Consider the following 18126-nt stretch of genomic DNA (forward strand, 5'->3'; position numbering starts at 1 on the left):
TCGCTGTTATATTCATTAATGGGTTGATATTTCCGCTTTTGAACGAACCTACGTAGAATTTATAGAATATACTTATAAGGAACTGTAATTCACTCGCAAAATTCAGTAAGTTTCTGAATAATAATTTCATGTTGGTTTTCATTCTGACTTTATTTATTTTATAAGCTCACTTAGAACTTTGTTCAATGAAAGCAAATTCAAAGAAAAAATTCTCGCTTGCTTCGCTCCCGATATTATTCTGCGTCTGTTCACTTTCCTTATTCTCGCTAGTACAGGAACCCCTGCCCAAGATACATAAAAAGGGCCATAAAAGAAATCGGAGGTCTCATTCAGTGATGCCGGCTCTTCTCAGTAAAACCTGCTTTCCGAACCAGTGGTAGATTCTTGATTTGACTTATTATGTGGCATATTCTAGAATATATCAAACGGTTTTTCAACATCAATGTGACATGAATGTTGTCCTATATGAAATAAAATTAATTCTATTTCATTTGGATGCTGCCCCGAGCCTCCAACGGTCTTAGTTTGCCGCTGCCTAAGTTGGTACACATAATATTTTATAGTTGGCTGTTGGTTGTTAAAGTTACAAATTAAAACAGCAACCTATAAATTAATATTTTCCTGGTTATTTTTTTAGACTGATACAGGCAGCAACCTAAAACCCACATCGAGCTCAGAAAAAAGTGACAAAAAATCAGGATCAACCAGGTAATAATACAGATTATCTCTTTTAAACACGAAATAAAAATTAGTATTACTTAGTAGAATTATTGCACAAGTCACATTTACAAGTGTCTGTATCATCACTCTGTCTGTCCACTGAGAATGTTATTTAGCATTAGAGAGCCATTTCTCACAAAATGTTTTTCTAGCAACAAAGTTAATAGGATTAAGATTCTGTATACAGACGTTAACTGTAGCCACCGGCAAAATAACAGCGACTAAATAATTCTATCTGAAGTATTTTTAAACCACCTGCATCTGATGAAAACTGCATCAAATATTTTTTAGCCTAAATATTTAGTGAATACCTACTAGTACTACCAAAAGCCAAGATCTTAACCAAATGTCTTGGCAAGAGGTTTGTTCACAAAAAGATGTAAATATAATGGCGGGCATGTTAGTTCATAAATTATTACATGGTATTGATGAACACAACGCAAAAAATGACAAACAGAAATCGACCGTTAAAACCTGGATATCATAATATGGTGTAGTGAAATCAATTTAAAAACAGGATATACTTCACAAAAAATCTCTTGATATTATAGATACACATATATAACAAAAATATACAATACAGAAATGTTTATAATAGAATTCTTAAATCTTTAAAGAGAGAATTATTAAATTAAATTCAGTGAAAGTAAAGCTAAGTAATTTAAAAAAATACTTGGCAGGTGATTAAAGAAATATGCAACAAAAAAGCGCTAAATGTAATGAATGATTATTTATTTACCATAGAGAAAATACCAACTATATCATTAGTTGTGGTAAACAGCTTAATTACCTTAGTAAAATTGGGAAGTGCAGCCAGTTGGGATAATATACCAACTAATGTTTTGAAACGTTTCAAGATCTACTATATCTCTCTTTTGTTTGTGTAACCGGAGTTTTGAAACAGGAAAATTTTCAGCGGGATTAATAAAATGATAATTCCCTTACACAAAACAAGTGATAAACCCCAACCAACTAATTATAGGCCGATTTCTTTACGGCCAGTTTTATCTTAAGTCCTTGAGAAGATTAAACAAGTTTAAAAATGGTCAAGGTTAAACTATTTAGGCATAATTTTTTTCAAGTAATCAGTTTGGGTTTAGAGAAGGTCGGTCTACTGAAAACGCAGTGCGTACTGAAGGTGCAGTAATTAGTTAACTTACTTCTAAAACAATAACCGAATAGGACAGTGGTAAAAAATGTATGGGACTGTTTATTGACCTGCAAAAGGCTTTTGACACGGTTTCAGTACCGATTTTGTTATCACGGTTACAAAATATTGGAATATGGGGTGTTGCTCTTGAATGGTTTAAGAATTATTTGTACGTAAGAGTATATGAATATACCATTTCTACTGTCTATTCACCTCACCTAACCTGAGGGACACCTCAAGGGAGCATACTAGGGCCAACCCTATTACTGCTCTACATCGATGAGCTTTGTGAAACAAAATTGTCTGGGACCGAAATAGTTATGTTTGCTGATAACACCGTGCTATTTTTTTGTGGGAAAACATGGGAAAAATAAACAAACAGCTGAAAGTCACAAAAGTCAAAAAAGCTGAAAGTGTACAATAGTTACAACCTGGCCAGAAAACAATTTGTTTACATTAAATGTAGAAAAACATAAATCTTGGTACCTATGTGTTTCAGTAAAACTAAAGTCTCATTTCTCATTATAAAATTTAAAGTAACTATCCACACATATCCATCTAACAGAGAAGCTAACATAAACAATAATGTAGGATTTCCATGTAAGCAGTTGAGTAGAGTTGAAAATATAAAATATACATGTGTCAGAAAGTCATTTACCTGCCGTTGCCTACAAAGATACCGTCTAACAATGATTCCACTAATTCCTACAACTTCTGCAAGACGAAATGTATGTCCCATCCCATTTGTAAGAAGCTATTACTCTCGTAAGCAATATTCATTTCTGGCGCCGCATCTTAGTTACTCAAAACCTACCTACCTATTTTTAAAGTTACTCAAAAATTGAGTAACTTTAAAAATAGGTTAATTTTAGAAGGGATAAACAAGCTTAATTACCAAGCTATAAAACCCTTGGTAATGAGTTCTGTATGCATTCTCTACAAATACACACACAACACACACGCACACACGCATTTTTTCATGCATGTTCTTGTACTTAAGTATTGTTTAATTGGTTTATTTTCATTTTCATGGTTTAGTTTAGTTTCATTTCTTTTCTGTCAATAAGTAACCTAGGTTAACGGAAGACACTGACTCCCAAGACTTAAGTACAACTGTAACTAATTGGCATAAATAGATTTATTCTTTATTCTTTATTGTTTATACCTATTTACTTCTTCAACTTTTTAGTTCATTCTTCAGCTCGGGCGGATGGCATTACAAACGGGATGGATGACGCAAAAAGCGCTGGCGCTTCAGGAATTTGGCAGAGTAAGAATATTAATAGCATCAAGCATACCCAAATCGACTCCTTCATTGTAGGTATAGAGTGACGTAAATTTTACTTTTAATCTTTGTTTTCCAGTTATTACAAAAGGGATACAAGTGAAGATAGACAATCCGAACCTAGCACTAGCTCGGTAGAGAGCCCTGTGCGGAGCCGCAAAGACGAAGCTACCAGTGTGCGCATAGATGAAAGCCGAAGTGCCAGTTCAAGCTATATAGAAAGCCCTGCAACTAGTTTTAGAGACGAAAGCACCGATCTGAGTTTTAGAGATAAAAGTATCAGCCTGAGTCACAGTCCTGGCACTAGCTTTAGAGATGAAAGTTTTGGGCATAGTTACGAAAAGGACAGTCCTACTTCTGGTGGAAAAACTGAAAGCTCTGGAACTGGTCAAAAAGTAGATAGCTTACTGAGGGATCAAAATGACAAAAAACAAGATTCCGTGAATAAAGATAAGCAGATTTATCGAGTCAAGAATCCTGACCCGTTTCTGGAAGACATTGAGCTAATATCAGTTAAACAAACCGACAAACGGGATAAACATTTAACCCATCAAAAATATATTTCACGTTCTAGTCATAATATTGGCCAGCTACAGAAAATAATTAAAGAAGAAAGCGGTACTGTGAGTGATAGAAATGATAGCTCAAAGGTTACATCTGTAGCACCTGGTGAAATTTTCAAAGAAGAAAGTGTTGAATGCAGCTCAAGTTACAAGAAAGTCACGTATAAAAGATTGAGTGCCACCCAAGAAGATACACATCCTGGTTGTCATTATAAAATACAATATGACAGCAGTAGCTCTAGTCTGGCCTCAGAAGAACCAGAACTTATTGAAGAAGACAGCACTTCTTCCACCAGCGTTGAATGACAAATGCGGTGGTACCAGAGATTCAGAAGCCGGACTAGTAAAGTCCGATGGGACTGGGCCTATAAATGGTGCAAGTAAACTACCTACATACGTACGTATTTACTAATAAAGTCAGGAATTTTTAAAAGAAGACTCAGTTGTGATGTAATTCAGTGGAACGACCGAGGAGTAGCTAAGTATATAATACACTCTTGCGATGATTTACGCACATTAATAGATGAACAATCAAAAATATTAACTTAGTAGTATCATTATCAAGAATTCAAATATGAGGAACAGGAAATTCAGGCCGTAGCTGTAAAGGTCAAAACAACAAAATACGAATTTTCAGTAGTAGCTATATATAGTCCCCCAAAGCATTCAATTTCAAAAGAATATTATGTGAACTTCCTCGAGAAAATTGGAACTAGATTTATTATTCATCATTGAAAAGAGAAGGCAAAGAAAAAAGTGGCATCATTCGAGATTTCCACTTGATAAAAGGGTGCTGAATTACTTGACTAAGGCCCTAAGGAAACAAATCAAAAACTTTAATGATATCTCAACCTACAGTTATCTCCAAAGCCTCACGAGTGAAAGGAGCACCGACTATTCACTTTGGAAAGCAACTAGGAATTTAAAAAGACCATGCATGCATACTCCTCCAATCAGAGAAGAAAATGGAATGTGGGCAAGAAATAGTGCGCAAAAAGCTAAAAGATTTGCAGAATATCTCGAAAAAATATTTCAACCAAATGAAGGAGAGTACATTGATTTCACTACGATGGAAACAAATCAAGAAAACTCTCCCATTAAACTAGCAATGCCTAAGGAAATGCTCAATATGATTAATAAACTAAACCTTAAAAAAACTCCAGGATATGATCTTATCACTACAGAAATCCTGCGAAATTTTCCCAAAAAAAGGAATCGTAAAATTAATGACGCTGATTAATGCAGCATTTAGAATAAAGCACGTCCCTGACTTGTGGAAAGTTGCAGAAGTAGTTATTATTACCAAACCAGGCAAACCACCAAATGAGGTTACATCATACAGACCATTTCTCTGCTACCAATTATCTCAAAACTTTTTGAAAAGCTGCTGTTCAGCAGATTTAAACCTATATTAGAAAAATCTGATTCCTGACCATCAGTTCGGATTCAGGAAAAAGCACTCGACAATCGATCAAGTACACAGAATAACAAATGTAATTGAAAGAACACTAGAAGAAAAGAAAATTTGTTCAACCGTATTTCTTGATGTAGCACAAGCCTTTGATAAAGTCTGGCATGAGGGTCTTGTTCACAAACTTAAAGTATTGCTTCCTCAACCATTTGCAAACATACTAGAATCATATATATCTGATAGAGTATTTCGAGTGAGGCAAGAGGAAGCTTACTCCAAACTCAAGGAGATCAAAGCTGGAGTACCTCAAGGAAGCGTTCTAGGACCTGTCTTATATCTTCTGTACACGTGTGATCTTCCACAAACCGATCACAATACTATCGCTACTTTTGCCGATGATACTGCTATCATAGCTGTGGGTAATACTCACCAGGAGGCATCGGGAAAAGTTCAAATAGCTTTAAATGAACTACATAAATGGACGAAAAAATTGAGAATAAGACTTAACGATTCTAAGTCTACCCATATTGATTTTACTAATAAAATACCAAAATATTATCCAATTTATATTGACCAACAAAAGATACCCCATGCTAACACGGCAAAATATCTTGGAATGACTCTTGACAGTAAGCTACGCTGGAAAGCAAGAAGCATGACAAGAAGAAAAAAGAAGGGCTAGAGATACGGTACAAAAAACTGTACTGGCTCATAGGCAGAAACTCATCGCTGTCAACTCAAAATAAGATACTCTTATACAAACAAGTCCTGATGCCAGTGTGGACTTATGGTATCCAGTTGTGGAGCTGTACCAGAAAAAGCAATACACAAATAATTCAGCGATTCCAAAATAAAGTGCTTAGGGGTATCATCAATGCACCCTGGTACGTCAGAAATGAAGATATTCATCGCGATCTTCAAATGGGCTTCGTGGACACAGCTATTAGCAAACACGCTAAATCCCACGAATGCAGGCTCCATCAACATGTTAACGTCGAGGCTATCCAGCTCCTCGACAACACATACCTAATACGTAGACTTAAAAGGACTAAGCCTTTTGAGCTAGTATAGTTATAGTGAAAGTGTAGTGCTAGTGCAATTCAAAGAACACACGAACAAAGTGACATAGTCCTAGTGCATTTTAAAGAACACAAGAACAAAGTGTCTTCTAATAATGACTCATAACTATAAACTAAGATAAGTCAATGGACCGATTCTTAGGTATAAGTATGTTTATAAGTTTAGGTTAATATAATATTACTCATTAGCCTTTCTCATAGGCTAGATTGTAATGACAGTAAAGTAGGTACTGTTCTCAGCACTTTATGATATTATTTAAAAAAAACTTAGTAGTTACCTACTCATTGTAAACACTGTACATACCTACCAGCTTTAAAAATAACATTTCTGATGTAGTATGTAGATAAATAATAAATACCTAGGACCTAGGTAGGTATCTAATAATATAGGTAATAATGTATAAATTTAAAAAAAAGTTAAAAAAATCAAGACACATAGACAAAATACTTTAACAATACTTAAAAAGAAGAAGCAAATACCTAAATAATTATATTTACATCTCTCTGTAGTTACATTAGGTGCTTAACATAATATTGAATGTTTAAATAAAGTGATACTATAAATTTTAGCTTTACAAAGTAGTTTATTAGATTGTTTCGATGGTTTGTTTAATAGTTAGGCTGGCCACCCGGCTTCTATTTAAGCGATCAGATCGTTTTTGAAGTAATTTCATGTCTATGATAGATAAGCTTCTAGTAGGCAATAAGCCAACAACAAAGGCGAACTAGCCAATTTGGCTAGTTCTGTTGCCCACAGTTTCTAAACTAAACTAAAACGACATGTATAGTATAGGATCCCGCTATAGAACGACCTTCACCGAGCTGGTTAATGGATGAACCGTATTTTATATTCAACTAGCTGATGCCCGCGACTTCGTACGCGTGGATTTAGGTTTTTAAAAATCCAGTGGGAACTCTCAAATTTTCCGGGATAAAAAGTATCCTATGTCCTTCCCCGGATTGCAAGCTACCTCTGTACCAAATTTCGTCAAAATCGGTTAAACGGTTGAGCCGTGAAAAGCTAGCAGACAGACAGACAGACAGACACACTTTCGCATTTATAATATTAGTATGGATTTAATATGTTAATAAATCTATTGCATATGGGTTGCCTAAAAAATTTCAGTCAAGGATGATTAATTAATAATAAAAAAATTTTTTTTTTTAATCATTTCGCAAACTCCATACCAGTCGAAAGTATGAAGCCCATAGAATATGCAAACGTTAGGTTAATGAAATAATGTTTATTTTCATTTAACTTTTATTCATTAACGCGGTGCAAGTTACTAATCGATTTACCTGTTTATTCCCTACCCGGGGAAAAAAATAACGTTTGCATATTCTATGGGCTTTTTACTTTCGATTGATGGAATTTGTCTTATTTTACAAATTGTGTTCTTACAACAAAATAAGCCACAACGTGAACTAATTATTACATTAGGCAATTTATTCTTCTAAATGTAGAGGATGTTATAAGTGTGTTTTAATAAAGAAGTACCTACATGAATACTATGTATGTTCAATAACTCCGTAGGTATATTAAAATACATAGTACATTTTTTAATCTAAGTGTATCTACCAATATTAATATCGCTGAAAAAGATTTTTATTTGTAATTTAGTAATTAGTAAATTAATAAAAATAGGAAAATTCTGTCAATGTAATAATAATAATAATAATATATGCCGTGTGGCACCGGCAGAGGAGAATGCTGCCACCCCTTCTCATCCCGTGGGTGTCGTAAGAGGCGACTAAGGGAAACGGGGAAATGATTATCATCATTCAAGTTCCCCTAAATCTGGCGTGCTGGCCATAGAAACAGTCTCCTCGGGGACCTGAGTGGACCCCGAGTGATGTAACCACCACTCACCCCCCCCCTTTTTTAATGGACATATCAACATAAGGAATGAGCGAATAGGGCTGCTACCTGGGGGTCGCCAGGGCGCACCTGGAGCTGGCGCTGGGCGTAGCAGTATACGGGCCGCCAGTATCACCACCAGTCGACCGGCACCGCCACCTAACCGGTCGACAAAGCCATCATCCCCACCAGAGGGCTTGGCTCCGACAGGGCGCACTAGGGTCCAATCTTCGGCGCCCGTCGCTGGTGGTGTACGCCGCATGAGATGGACTTCTCACATGAACGAGAATGTCATGCGTGCGTACTACAGGGCGCTGTCGCCCTGTAGTACGGGGAAGTAGGGGAAACCGGACGGACTGGCTACCGAGCGGCAATGTACCGCGAGTTCCTGCTGCTCGAGCCGAACTTAACTGTCACGGAACAAAACCTGGCAGATCGGACTCGGTACATTCAGCGTTCTAACATCTTCAACGTTCTAACATCTTTAACAGCCATGTTAAATATATTTGCACAAAAGTGCTAAATATATCCAAATTAAACTGGGGACTGAGGTCGGAGATCATCAGAATGATCTACGTCTCGGTAATAGAGCCCATAGTACTCTATGCAGCAAGCGTCTGAGCTACAGCCGCGCAAAAGTTGACCATTCAGAAGCACCTCAATGCCGTGCAAAGAGGGTTTGCTCAAAAAATCATAAAATCATATAGAACAGTGTCACTTCCCGCGGCTCTAGCCCTGGCCAGGCTAATTCCTCTAGATCTAAGGGTGCAAGAAGCAGCAAGACTGTATAGAGCTAAGAGGGGAAAACAACAAGATGTGTTAGGAGACAGATGGGTAGAGACAAAGAATTGTTTTTGGACGCTCTCCACCCTGCGCAAGAGATAGGCATCAACTACACTAAACTAAACGACATAACGGATCCCTCTGTTGGGAGGAGCGACCGGGAAAGGCTGCAAATATTCACGAATGGTAGCAAGATCGGTGGCAAGGTCGGTGCACCTCTGGTGTACTGGAGAGATGGTATAGAAACTGGAAAAAAGAAATTCCTCTTGGAGTCGTACTGCTCAGTATACCAGGCCGAAATGTATGCGCTGTACCGAGCCACAGATGTCGCTATCAAATGTAAAGATAAGCAGATAATGATAACAGACTCAAAATCATCTTTGGAGACTATACAAAATTTAAAATCTTATGATCCATTGGCGTTCGAAATTGGACAAAATCTGAAAAAATTGAAAAATGAACAAAAAATTATTAGACTCTTCTGGATAAGGGCTCACGTCGGAGTGGAGGGCAACGAAAGAGCAGACCAGTTAGTAAAGGAAGCACTAACGAAAAAGACGGCCCTGACTACGACGCGTGTCCTATATCCTTTATCAGAAGACATATTAGACATGAATCCGTGAAGATTTGTCAAAATAGATATAAAACTACTGAAAAGGCTGCAGTCACCAAGTCGTTCTTCCCAGCAGTGGAAGGAGCCAATGCTATCTTGCGCAAGTTAACACTGACACCAGTTCTAGTCCAAGTGTTCAGTGGGCATGGCGGGTTTTCAGAGTACCTGCACAGGTTCAGGTGTAAGGAAGGTCCTGGCTGTGTCTACGATGACAGTGTCGGTGAGTCGATTTTACATCTACTCATCGACTGTCCGCAACACAGCAGAATACGGGAGGACCTACACCAGCAAATCCAAATAGAACTGTGCAGGGGCTCTATCTCCGCCATATTGGAAAGCACTGCAAGCCGGCAAATATTCTTGGCATTTTGCTTGAAAATAGCGAGAATAGTCATTGAAAGGAACAGAACCAGATAATAAAGGCCCAATGTTGTTTACTATTATAAGAATACAAAAATTAACATGGACAAAAATTGTATGGTTCTGTTCCTTTCAACTTGCATAAAATGATACTTCTGACATGGCACTGGAAAAAGCCATATATTAAGAGAAGAAGAAGAAAATGATACTTCTGTCAATAAATTAGCTATAATAAATTATAAGAAATAAAATTAAGTAAATTATAACAAATTATATAAATTAAAATTGTAATTCCGAAATTAAATAAAGTCCGAAAATGTCTCTGACATCTTGTCAGGGGTTTTACTTGTCATAGCGACAATAAAAAAAAAACATCTTCAACGCTACCGAGCTCGAACGATTGCGACGTGAGGCTGTTCCAGAAGTGTCAGCACCAACCACAGAGCAAATCGTCTCCCAGGCGGCGCCCGTCCGCGAGGAGACCATTACCATCTCACAAGATTTGTGGACCTGTGGAGGAAGACACCGAAGAAACCTGAAGAAAGTCTCCCTGGATATAGAGCGAATGAGAAGGATTCTAGAAGAGGCGATTTCTGAAATCCGGAGCGCTCCTCTAGAGAATCGTCCGCGGCTCTCCCGACTCACGTTAAATTTAGCGACGCGGGATGTCATTGAGGCCATAAACAAAATGCTGCCTCAACATCTGGAAAGCAGCACTGGCCTGAGTCATACGGCTTCTATCCTCTTCGGCGCGGCGCTTGCCGTGCATCGATTTATTCCGGTGGTGGACCGGGCACAGTAGGGTGTTTTTGGTGGACATCACCATTCCGTATGACGAGAACCTCGTGAGAGCTGATACGGAGAAAAAGCGCAAGTAAGTATCTCGATCTGGTTCACGAGGTTCCGACATGTGGCATGTGGAGTCCACTGAAATCATCCCAATCGTCATATCTGCGAATGGGTTGATCCCAGTCAGCCTCGCTCACCATCTGAGGCGACTGGGGTTCCGAGGCAGTTCGCTCGCAGCCAGGATGCAAAAAGCTGTCTTGCTGGACTCGACCAGGATAGTCCGCCGATTTCTTCACCTGTCGCCCTGACCCCCGGCCGTTTGGTCTCCCCTGCCGGGGTGTAATCCTCCGCCCGGTACAAATATGTGTGTATGTAATGTTTATGTAGGTTTATTTATTTTTATGTAACTAAGTATATTATATCTCTTTTGGTTTTTATATGTATCTATTTTGTACACGGGCGTGAGAGTAGATGTATATCCATAATAATAATAAATACACTTTATTTGTACAACCACAAGAAGGATTACATTAAAGAATAAAAAACACAGACAGAAGGAAGATACAAAAGGCGGCCTTATCGCTAATTAGCGATCTCTACCAGGCAACCTTAAAGATTGGAAAATATGATGAAAATTAGACTGCAGGTGGTGTGTTATATACTAATATACATACATTCAAATAACTGATACATACTAATACATAAACCACTAATACATGTATTAAATAATATGTATAATACCAATATAATAATAAAATAGACAAATATATACTCTATAATGATACTTAAGGAGAAACTAAAATACAAATACCTAATTGTCGTCTTCAATATGTGAGATAATAATTATTCTTCACTGCATTTTTAAAGATGTCTAGTGACTTAGATTTCCGTATGGTCAATGGTAGTGCATTCCAAAGTTCAACAGCTCGCACAGTAAACGAGTTGCCATAGAACTTCGTTTTGTGACTCGGCGTTTTTAATATTAAGGTTCGGCAGGGTCTTATGTCGGTTTGCACTCCAAGAAAACGAAACTTCTCCTTGAGGTAAGGGGGAGTTTTAACTGATATAGCACACAGTACAGAAGAGAAAGTACATGCAAATCCCGGAGACGGCCAATAGGGAGCCAATCAAGAAGATAGGCAATCCGAACCTAGCACTAGCTCGGTAGAGAGCCCTGTGCGGAGCCGCAGAGATGAAGCTACCAGTGTGCGCATATATGAAAGCCGAAGCGCCAGTTCAAGCTATATAGAAAGCCCTGCAACTAGTTTTAGAGACAAAAGCACCGATCTGAGTTTTAGAGATAAAAGTATCAGCCTGAGTCACAGTTCTGGCACTAGCTTTAGAGATGAAAGTTTTGGGCATAGTTACGAAAAGGATAGTCCTACTTCTGGTGGAAAAACTGAAAGCTCTGGAACTGGTCAAAAAGTAGATAGCTTACTGAGGGATCAAAATGACAAAAAACAAGATTCCGTGAATAAAGATAAGCAGATTTATCGAGTCAAGAGTCCTGACCCGTTTCTGGAAGACATTAAGCTAATATCAGTTAAACAAACCGACAAACGGGATAAACATTTAACCCATCAAAAATATATTTCACGTTCTAGTCATAATATTGGACAGCTACAGAAAATAATTAAAGAAGAAAGCGGTACTGTGAGTGATAGAAATGGTAGCTCAAAGGTTACATCTATAGCACCTGGTGTAATTTTCAGAGAAGAAAGTGTTGAATGCAGCTCAAGTTACAAGAAAGTCACGTATAAAAGATTGAGTGCCACCCAAGAAGATACACATCCTGGTTGTCATTATAAAATACAATATGACAGCACTAGCTCTAGTCTGGCCTCAGAAGAACCAGAACCTATTGAAGAAGACAGCACTTCTTCCACCAGTGTTGAATGACAAATGCGGTGGTACCAGAGATTCAGAAGCCGGACTAGGAAATTCCGATGGGACTGGGCCTATAAATGGTGCAAGTAAACTACCTACCCTACATACGTACGTATTTACTAATAAAGTCAGGAATTTTTAAAAGAAGACTAAGTTGTGATGTAATTCAGTGGAACGACCGAGGAGTAGCTAAGTATATAATACACTCTTGCGATGATTTACGCACATTAATAGATGAACAAACAAAAATATTATCTTAGTAGGTAGTTAAGAAAGTCAAGTAAAGTAAGAATGAGTATACTCACTCATTCTTTTTCCAGTTTTTACAAAAGGGATACAAGTGAATATAGACTATCAAACGAGATAAACATTTGACCCATCGAACATATATTTCACGTTCTAGTCATAATATTGGCCAGCTACAGAAAATAATTAAAGAAGAAAGCGGTACTGTAAGTGATAAAAATGATAGCTCAAAGGATACATCTATAGCACCTGGTGTAATTTTCAGAAAAGAAAGTGTTGAATGCAGCTCAAGTAACAAGAAAGTCAAGTATAAAAGATTGAGTGCCACCCAAGAAGATACACATCCTGGTTGTAGTTATATACAATATGATGACAACACTAGCTCTAGTCTGGCCTCAGAAGAACCAGAACCTATTGAAGAAGACAGCACGTCTTCCACCAGTGTTGAATGACAAATGCGGTGGTACCAGAGATTCAGAAGCCGGACTAGGAAAGTGCGATGGGACTGGGCCTATAAATGGTGCAAGTAAACTACCTACGTACGTACGTATATAGTAATGAAGTCACGAATTTTTAAAAGAAGACTAAGTTGTGATGTAATTCAGTGGAACGACCGGGGAGTAGCTAAGTATACACTCTTGCGATGATTTACGCACATTAATAGATGAACAAACAAAAATATTATCTTAGTAGTTAAGAAAGTCAAGTAAAGTAAGAATGAGTATACTCATTCTTTTTCCAGTTATTACAAAAGGGATACAAGTGAAGATAGACAATCAAACGGGAGAAACATTTGACCCATCGAACATATATTTCACGTTCTAGTTATAATATTGGCCAGCTACAGAAAATAATTAAAGAAGAAAGCGGTACTGTAAGTGATAAAAATGATAGCTCAAAGGTTACATCTATAGCACCTGGTGTAATTTTCAGAGAAGAAAGTGTTGAATGCAGCTCAAGTTACAAGAAAGTCAAGTATAAAAGATTGAGTGCCACCCAAGAAGATACACATCCTGGTTGTAGTTATATACAATATGATGACAACACTAGCTCTAGTCTGGCCTCAGAAGAACCAGAACCTATTGAAGATGACAGCACTTCTTCCACCAGTGTTGAATGACAAATGCGATGGTACCAGAGATTTTAAAGCCGGACTAGGAAAGTACGATGGGACTGGGCCTATAAATGGTGCAAGTAAACTACCTACGTACGTACGTATTTACTAAAGAAGTCACGAGTTTTTAAAAGAAGACTAAGTTGTGATGTAATTCAGTGGAACGACCGGGGAGTAGCTAAGTATATAACACACTCTTGCGATGATTTACGCACATTAATAGATGAACAAACAAAAATATTATCTTAGTAGTTAAGAAAGTCAAGTAAAGTAAGAATGAGTATACTCATTCTTTTTCCAGTTATTACAAAAGGGATACAAGTGAAGATAGACAATCAAACGGGAGAAACATTTGACCCATCGAACATATATTTCACGTTCTAGTTATAATATTGGCCAGCTACAGAAAATAATTAAAGAAGAAAGCGGTACTGTAAGTGATAAAAATGATAGCTCAAAGGTTACATCTATAGCACCTGGTGTAATTTTCAGAGAAGAAAGTGTTGAATGCAGCTCAAGTTACAAGAAAGTCAAGTATAAAAGATTGAGTGCCACCCAAGAAGATACACATCCTGGTTGTAGTTATATACAATATGATGACAACACTAGCTCTAGTCTGGCCTCAGAAGAACCAGAACCTATTGAAGATGACAGCACTTCTTCCACCAGTGTTGAATGACAAATGCGATGGTACCAGAGATTTTAAAGCCGGACTAGGAAAGTACGATGGGACTGGGCCTATAAATGGTGCAAGTAAACTACCTACGTACGTACGTATTTACTAAAGAAGTCACGAGTTTTTAAAAGAAGACTAAGTTGTGATGTAATTCAGTGGAACGACCGGGGAGTAGCTAAGTATATAACACACTCTTGCGATGATTTACGCACATTAATAGATGAGCAAACAAAAATATTATCTTAGTAGTTAAGAAAGTCAAGTAAAGTAAGAATGAGTATACCTACTCATTCTTTTTCCAGTTATTACAAAAGGGATACAAGTGAAGATAGACAATCAAACGGGAGAAACAGAATGACAAATGCGATGGTACCAGAGATTTAACAGCCGGACTAGGAAAGTGCGATGGGACGGCCTATAAATGGTGCAAGTAAACTACCTACGTACTTGTGGATGTTTACCAACTATTTGTCCCTGAACCCATACCTTCCCCTTCTTTAACATACAATTATCATTGATTTCTAATAACACCTTTATCTTTACAATTTCTGTTATAATAATTAGCATAAGTTACTTGTCTTTTTAATAAATTTTCTGTTACATTTGGTACAATTTGTGGTTTTAACAACTCATTACAAATAGGTTACTTAGTCCTAGTTCTTCGATTCATTAATAACTGAGAGGGTGAAGCATCACCCTACAGCATACAGGAAGGGGCGTGTTTCTATACTCTAACAATGCCTCAGATATGTCTTTTTTATCATCAAACATTTTTTAAGCATACCTATTCTTTGCAGTCTGCACACTCTTTTCAGCTAAACCATTTGATTTAGGATATAATGGACTAGGTACCTACTAGTTATTATTTCAAATTTCCATTCTTTTGAAAATTGAATCATTTCTTGTGATGAAAAAGGCATATTATCCGCTATTAAAATTTTTGGAATACCATGAGTTATAAAAATTTTAATGATTGAATTACCTAAAGTGTATGAAGTTTTATTGTTAATCTGACATATTTCTATCCGCTTAGAATAGTAATCCGCCAAAATTAAATATGTTTTATTTCTTAGTTCACACAGATCAACACCTACTTTATTAAAAGGAAGGTTTGATAGGTATCTCATGGCAAATCATTGGCTCTTTTTGTTCATTACCTACTCATATACCTAAGACATATTTAACAGCTTTTTATGTAATTTTCTAAGTCTGCATTAATTCCATACCAATAAAATAATTCTCTAGCTCGAGATTTTGTTTTATTTATTCCTAAATGTTATTCATGTATAAAAGTAAAACTCCAAACAATGAAATTATCATTGTTTGGAGTTTTAGTTCAGACGGTAGGTATAATTTTATTAATCTATTATTGAAAAAGATCAAATCATCTTCTATGAACAGATCAGACCTTATATTAGGTATAGTAAAATTGTAATTCTTTTGATAAGTGCTGTTTATTTGGCCACCCATCGACAGTAATTCTTTTTAAATTAACTAAATTATTATCATTATAAGTGCAGACTTTGTACTTATTCAACAATGCAGTAGGAATTTCCAAGTATTTGGATACACTGTGAACAACTTCATTTATAAAGTAGTCATGTTTATCATTTATTTATTTTATTTCCACACAAAAGGAAAAAACACTTACAATATTGGTTTCTTCGTGCTCGTAAGCGCTTGGAGGCTTGTCTGAACACTGCACATTCCTCTGTAGATAATACTTAGTCTAATATTCTAGGTAGGTATGTGTAACTATTATGAACGTTGAATTTTCAAAAATCCTTTCTTAGCGGATGCCTACGTCATAATAGCTATCTGCATACCAAATTTCAGCCCAATCCGTCCAGTAGTTCGAGCTGTGCGTTGATAGATCAGTCAGTCAGTCAGTCACCTTTTCCTTTTATATATATTTAGATTCATAATCTTTGAAGCATGAACACCAGAACTAGTAAATGATATGGGTCCTCTAGTGGCAGCATTTCGGTTGTTAGTCCGGTTAACCGAACTCATGCAACTTTTTAGTAGCAGTAGGTAGTTCGGTTGGTACGAAGCAAAAACTGTCATTCGTGTCATGTCATTCAAAAACGCCTTCCAGGTTAGTCCTCATGCATCTTAGATTGCACCATCACTTACCACCAGGCGAGATTGCAATCAAGGTCTAACTTGTATCTGAATAAAAAAATAAAAAATGCACCGAACTATTGATACCTTTTAGTGGCAAAAGTTCGGTTACCCGGACTAACAACCGATAATTACCTGCCTGCCACTAAAAGGTATCAATAGTTCGGTGCTCCGTACCTACCGAACTACTGCCACAAAAAAGTTGCATTAGAATAGAATAGAATATGTTTTTATTCATGTAAACTTTTTACAAGTGCTTATGAATATAGTCATAATATAATAGTCAGGTAGTTTTAATTTACCACTGGTTCGGAATTCCGTTCCTACCGAGAAGAACTAGCAAGAAACTCGGCGGTTGCTCTTTTTAATTTTTCAATTTACAATGTTATTGTACCGTACTATACAAGCCATTGCAGCCCCGTGCATTGCTGGAGCGAGTCAAATCCAAGCTTTTTTATCATTTAGGTACATAGTCTGCGACTGTATAATATGTTTTAAACACATTTTTTAAACTTGTGTAAAGGCAAGTCTAAAATTGCTTGTGGAATTTTATTATAAAATATTACACTCATTCCCACAAATGACTTTCCCACCTTCCAGAGGCGGAGCGCAGGAGTAGCGAGCTTATTTCCATTTCTAGTTTGCCTATCGTGAAAATCACAGATTTTTTTGTAACTGTGAATGTTTTGTCGTACAATTACATTAGTTCGGTTAAACCGATTAACAACCAAACTACTGCCACTAGAGGATATTGGTTCACTTTCGCACGTTAGTCATAAGGCAAGGTAGTCGAAATTCTACAGACCCGTACGATGCGATTTGCCTCCTCGTTTCGAATACGAACCGCAAGGATAACATGGAACGCCCTTCCGACGTCAGATTGCTCCTCCAAATTTTTACAATGGCTACTTATCTTCAAGTCAAGAGTGAACAGGTAGGTATCTTCTAGGCAAGCGCGCTCCATCTTAGGCTGCATCATCACTGCCAGTCGCTATAGTCTATAAATTAAATAAACTCTATAGTTAGGTTCTATTAGACGCTTTCGGTTTCGTAAATAAATAAGTATTTACCTAGGTTTAAAATTTAATCATTTTAATAAGTAGTTATCTACTAACTAGGAGTACCTATATATTTTATTGAGATGGCAATCGGAGAGGAAACGCCCCGCACTAACGCACAGCCCCCGCGCTAGCCTGGTGCGGGTGTGCGGGACGTCCCTCCGCCTCACATCCTGATTGCCATCTCGAACTGTCGCGGACTATACATAATAATAATACCTACTAACTAATACGTGAAGAAGCGACACTACTCTCACCGCCAGGACACGGACAGGCCAGTGTTCCAGGAGTGTCGGAGGTGTGATTAATGATTATAATATAGGCAGCTATATTATGAATACAGGCAGTTATATAAATAAGTATATTTATTAAACTACATATTATTTACAGATTTGAAGTTCTTCTACCAG

The 18126-nt window shown here is 37.3% G+C and overlaps 2 protein-coding genes across 2 annotated transcripts in view; both read left to right on the forward strand.

Annotated features, from left to right (window-relative positions):
• The window catches only part of LOC117995685 (uncharacterized), an 86733-nt gene extending 70949 nt beyond the window's left edge, over window positions 1-15784 (forward strand). Inside the window, exons 22-24 of the mRNA XM_069509024.1 lie at window positions 638-708; window positions 3060-3140; window positions 3235-15784. Of these exons, the coding sequence (XP_069365125.1) occupies window positions 638-708; window positions 3060-3105 (117 nt within the window). The 3' untranslated portion in view covers window positions 3106-3140; window positions 3235-15784. The remainder of the gene's footprint in view (window positions 1-637; window positions 709-3059; window positions 3141-3234) is intronic.
• LOC138404544 (uncharacterized) lies at window positions 8897-10419 on the forward strand. The gene is made up of 3 exons (XM_069508806.1): window positions 8897-9378; window positions 9489-9682; window positions 10283-10419. The coding sequence occupies exons 1-3, from the start codon at window positions 8897-8899 to the stop codon at window positions 10417-10419; spliced, it is 813 nt and encodes a 270-aa protein (XP_069364907.1).
• Window positions 15785-18126: the final 2342 nt, after the last annotated feature.

This window comes from Maniola hyperantus, chromosome Z, assembly GCF_902806685.2.
Source record: "Maniola hyperantus chromosome Z, iAphHyp1.2, whole genome shotgun sequence".
NCBI lineage: Eukaryota > Metazoa > Arthropoda > Insecta > Lepidoptera > Nymphalidae > Maniola > Maniola hyperantus.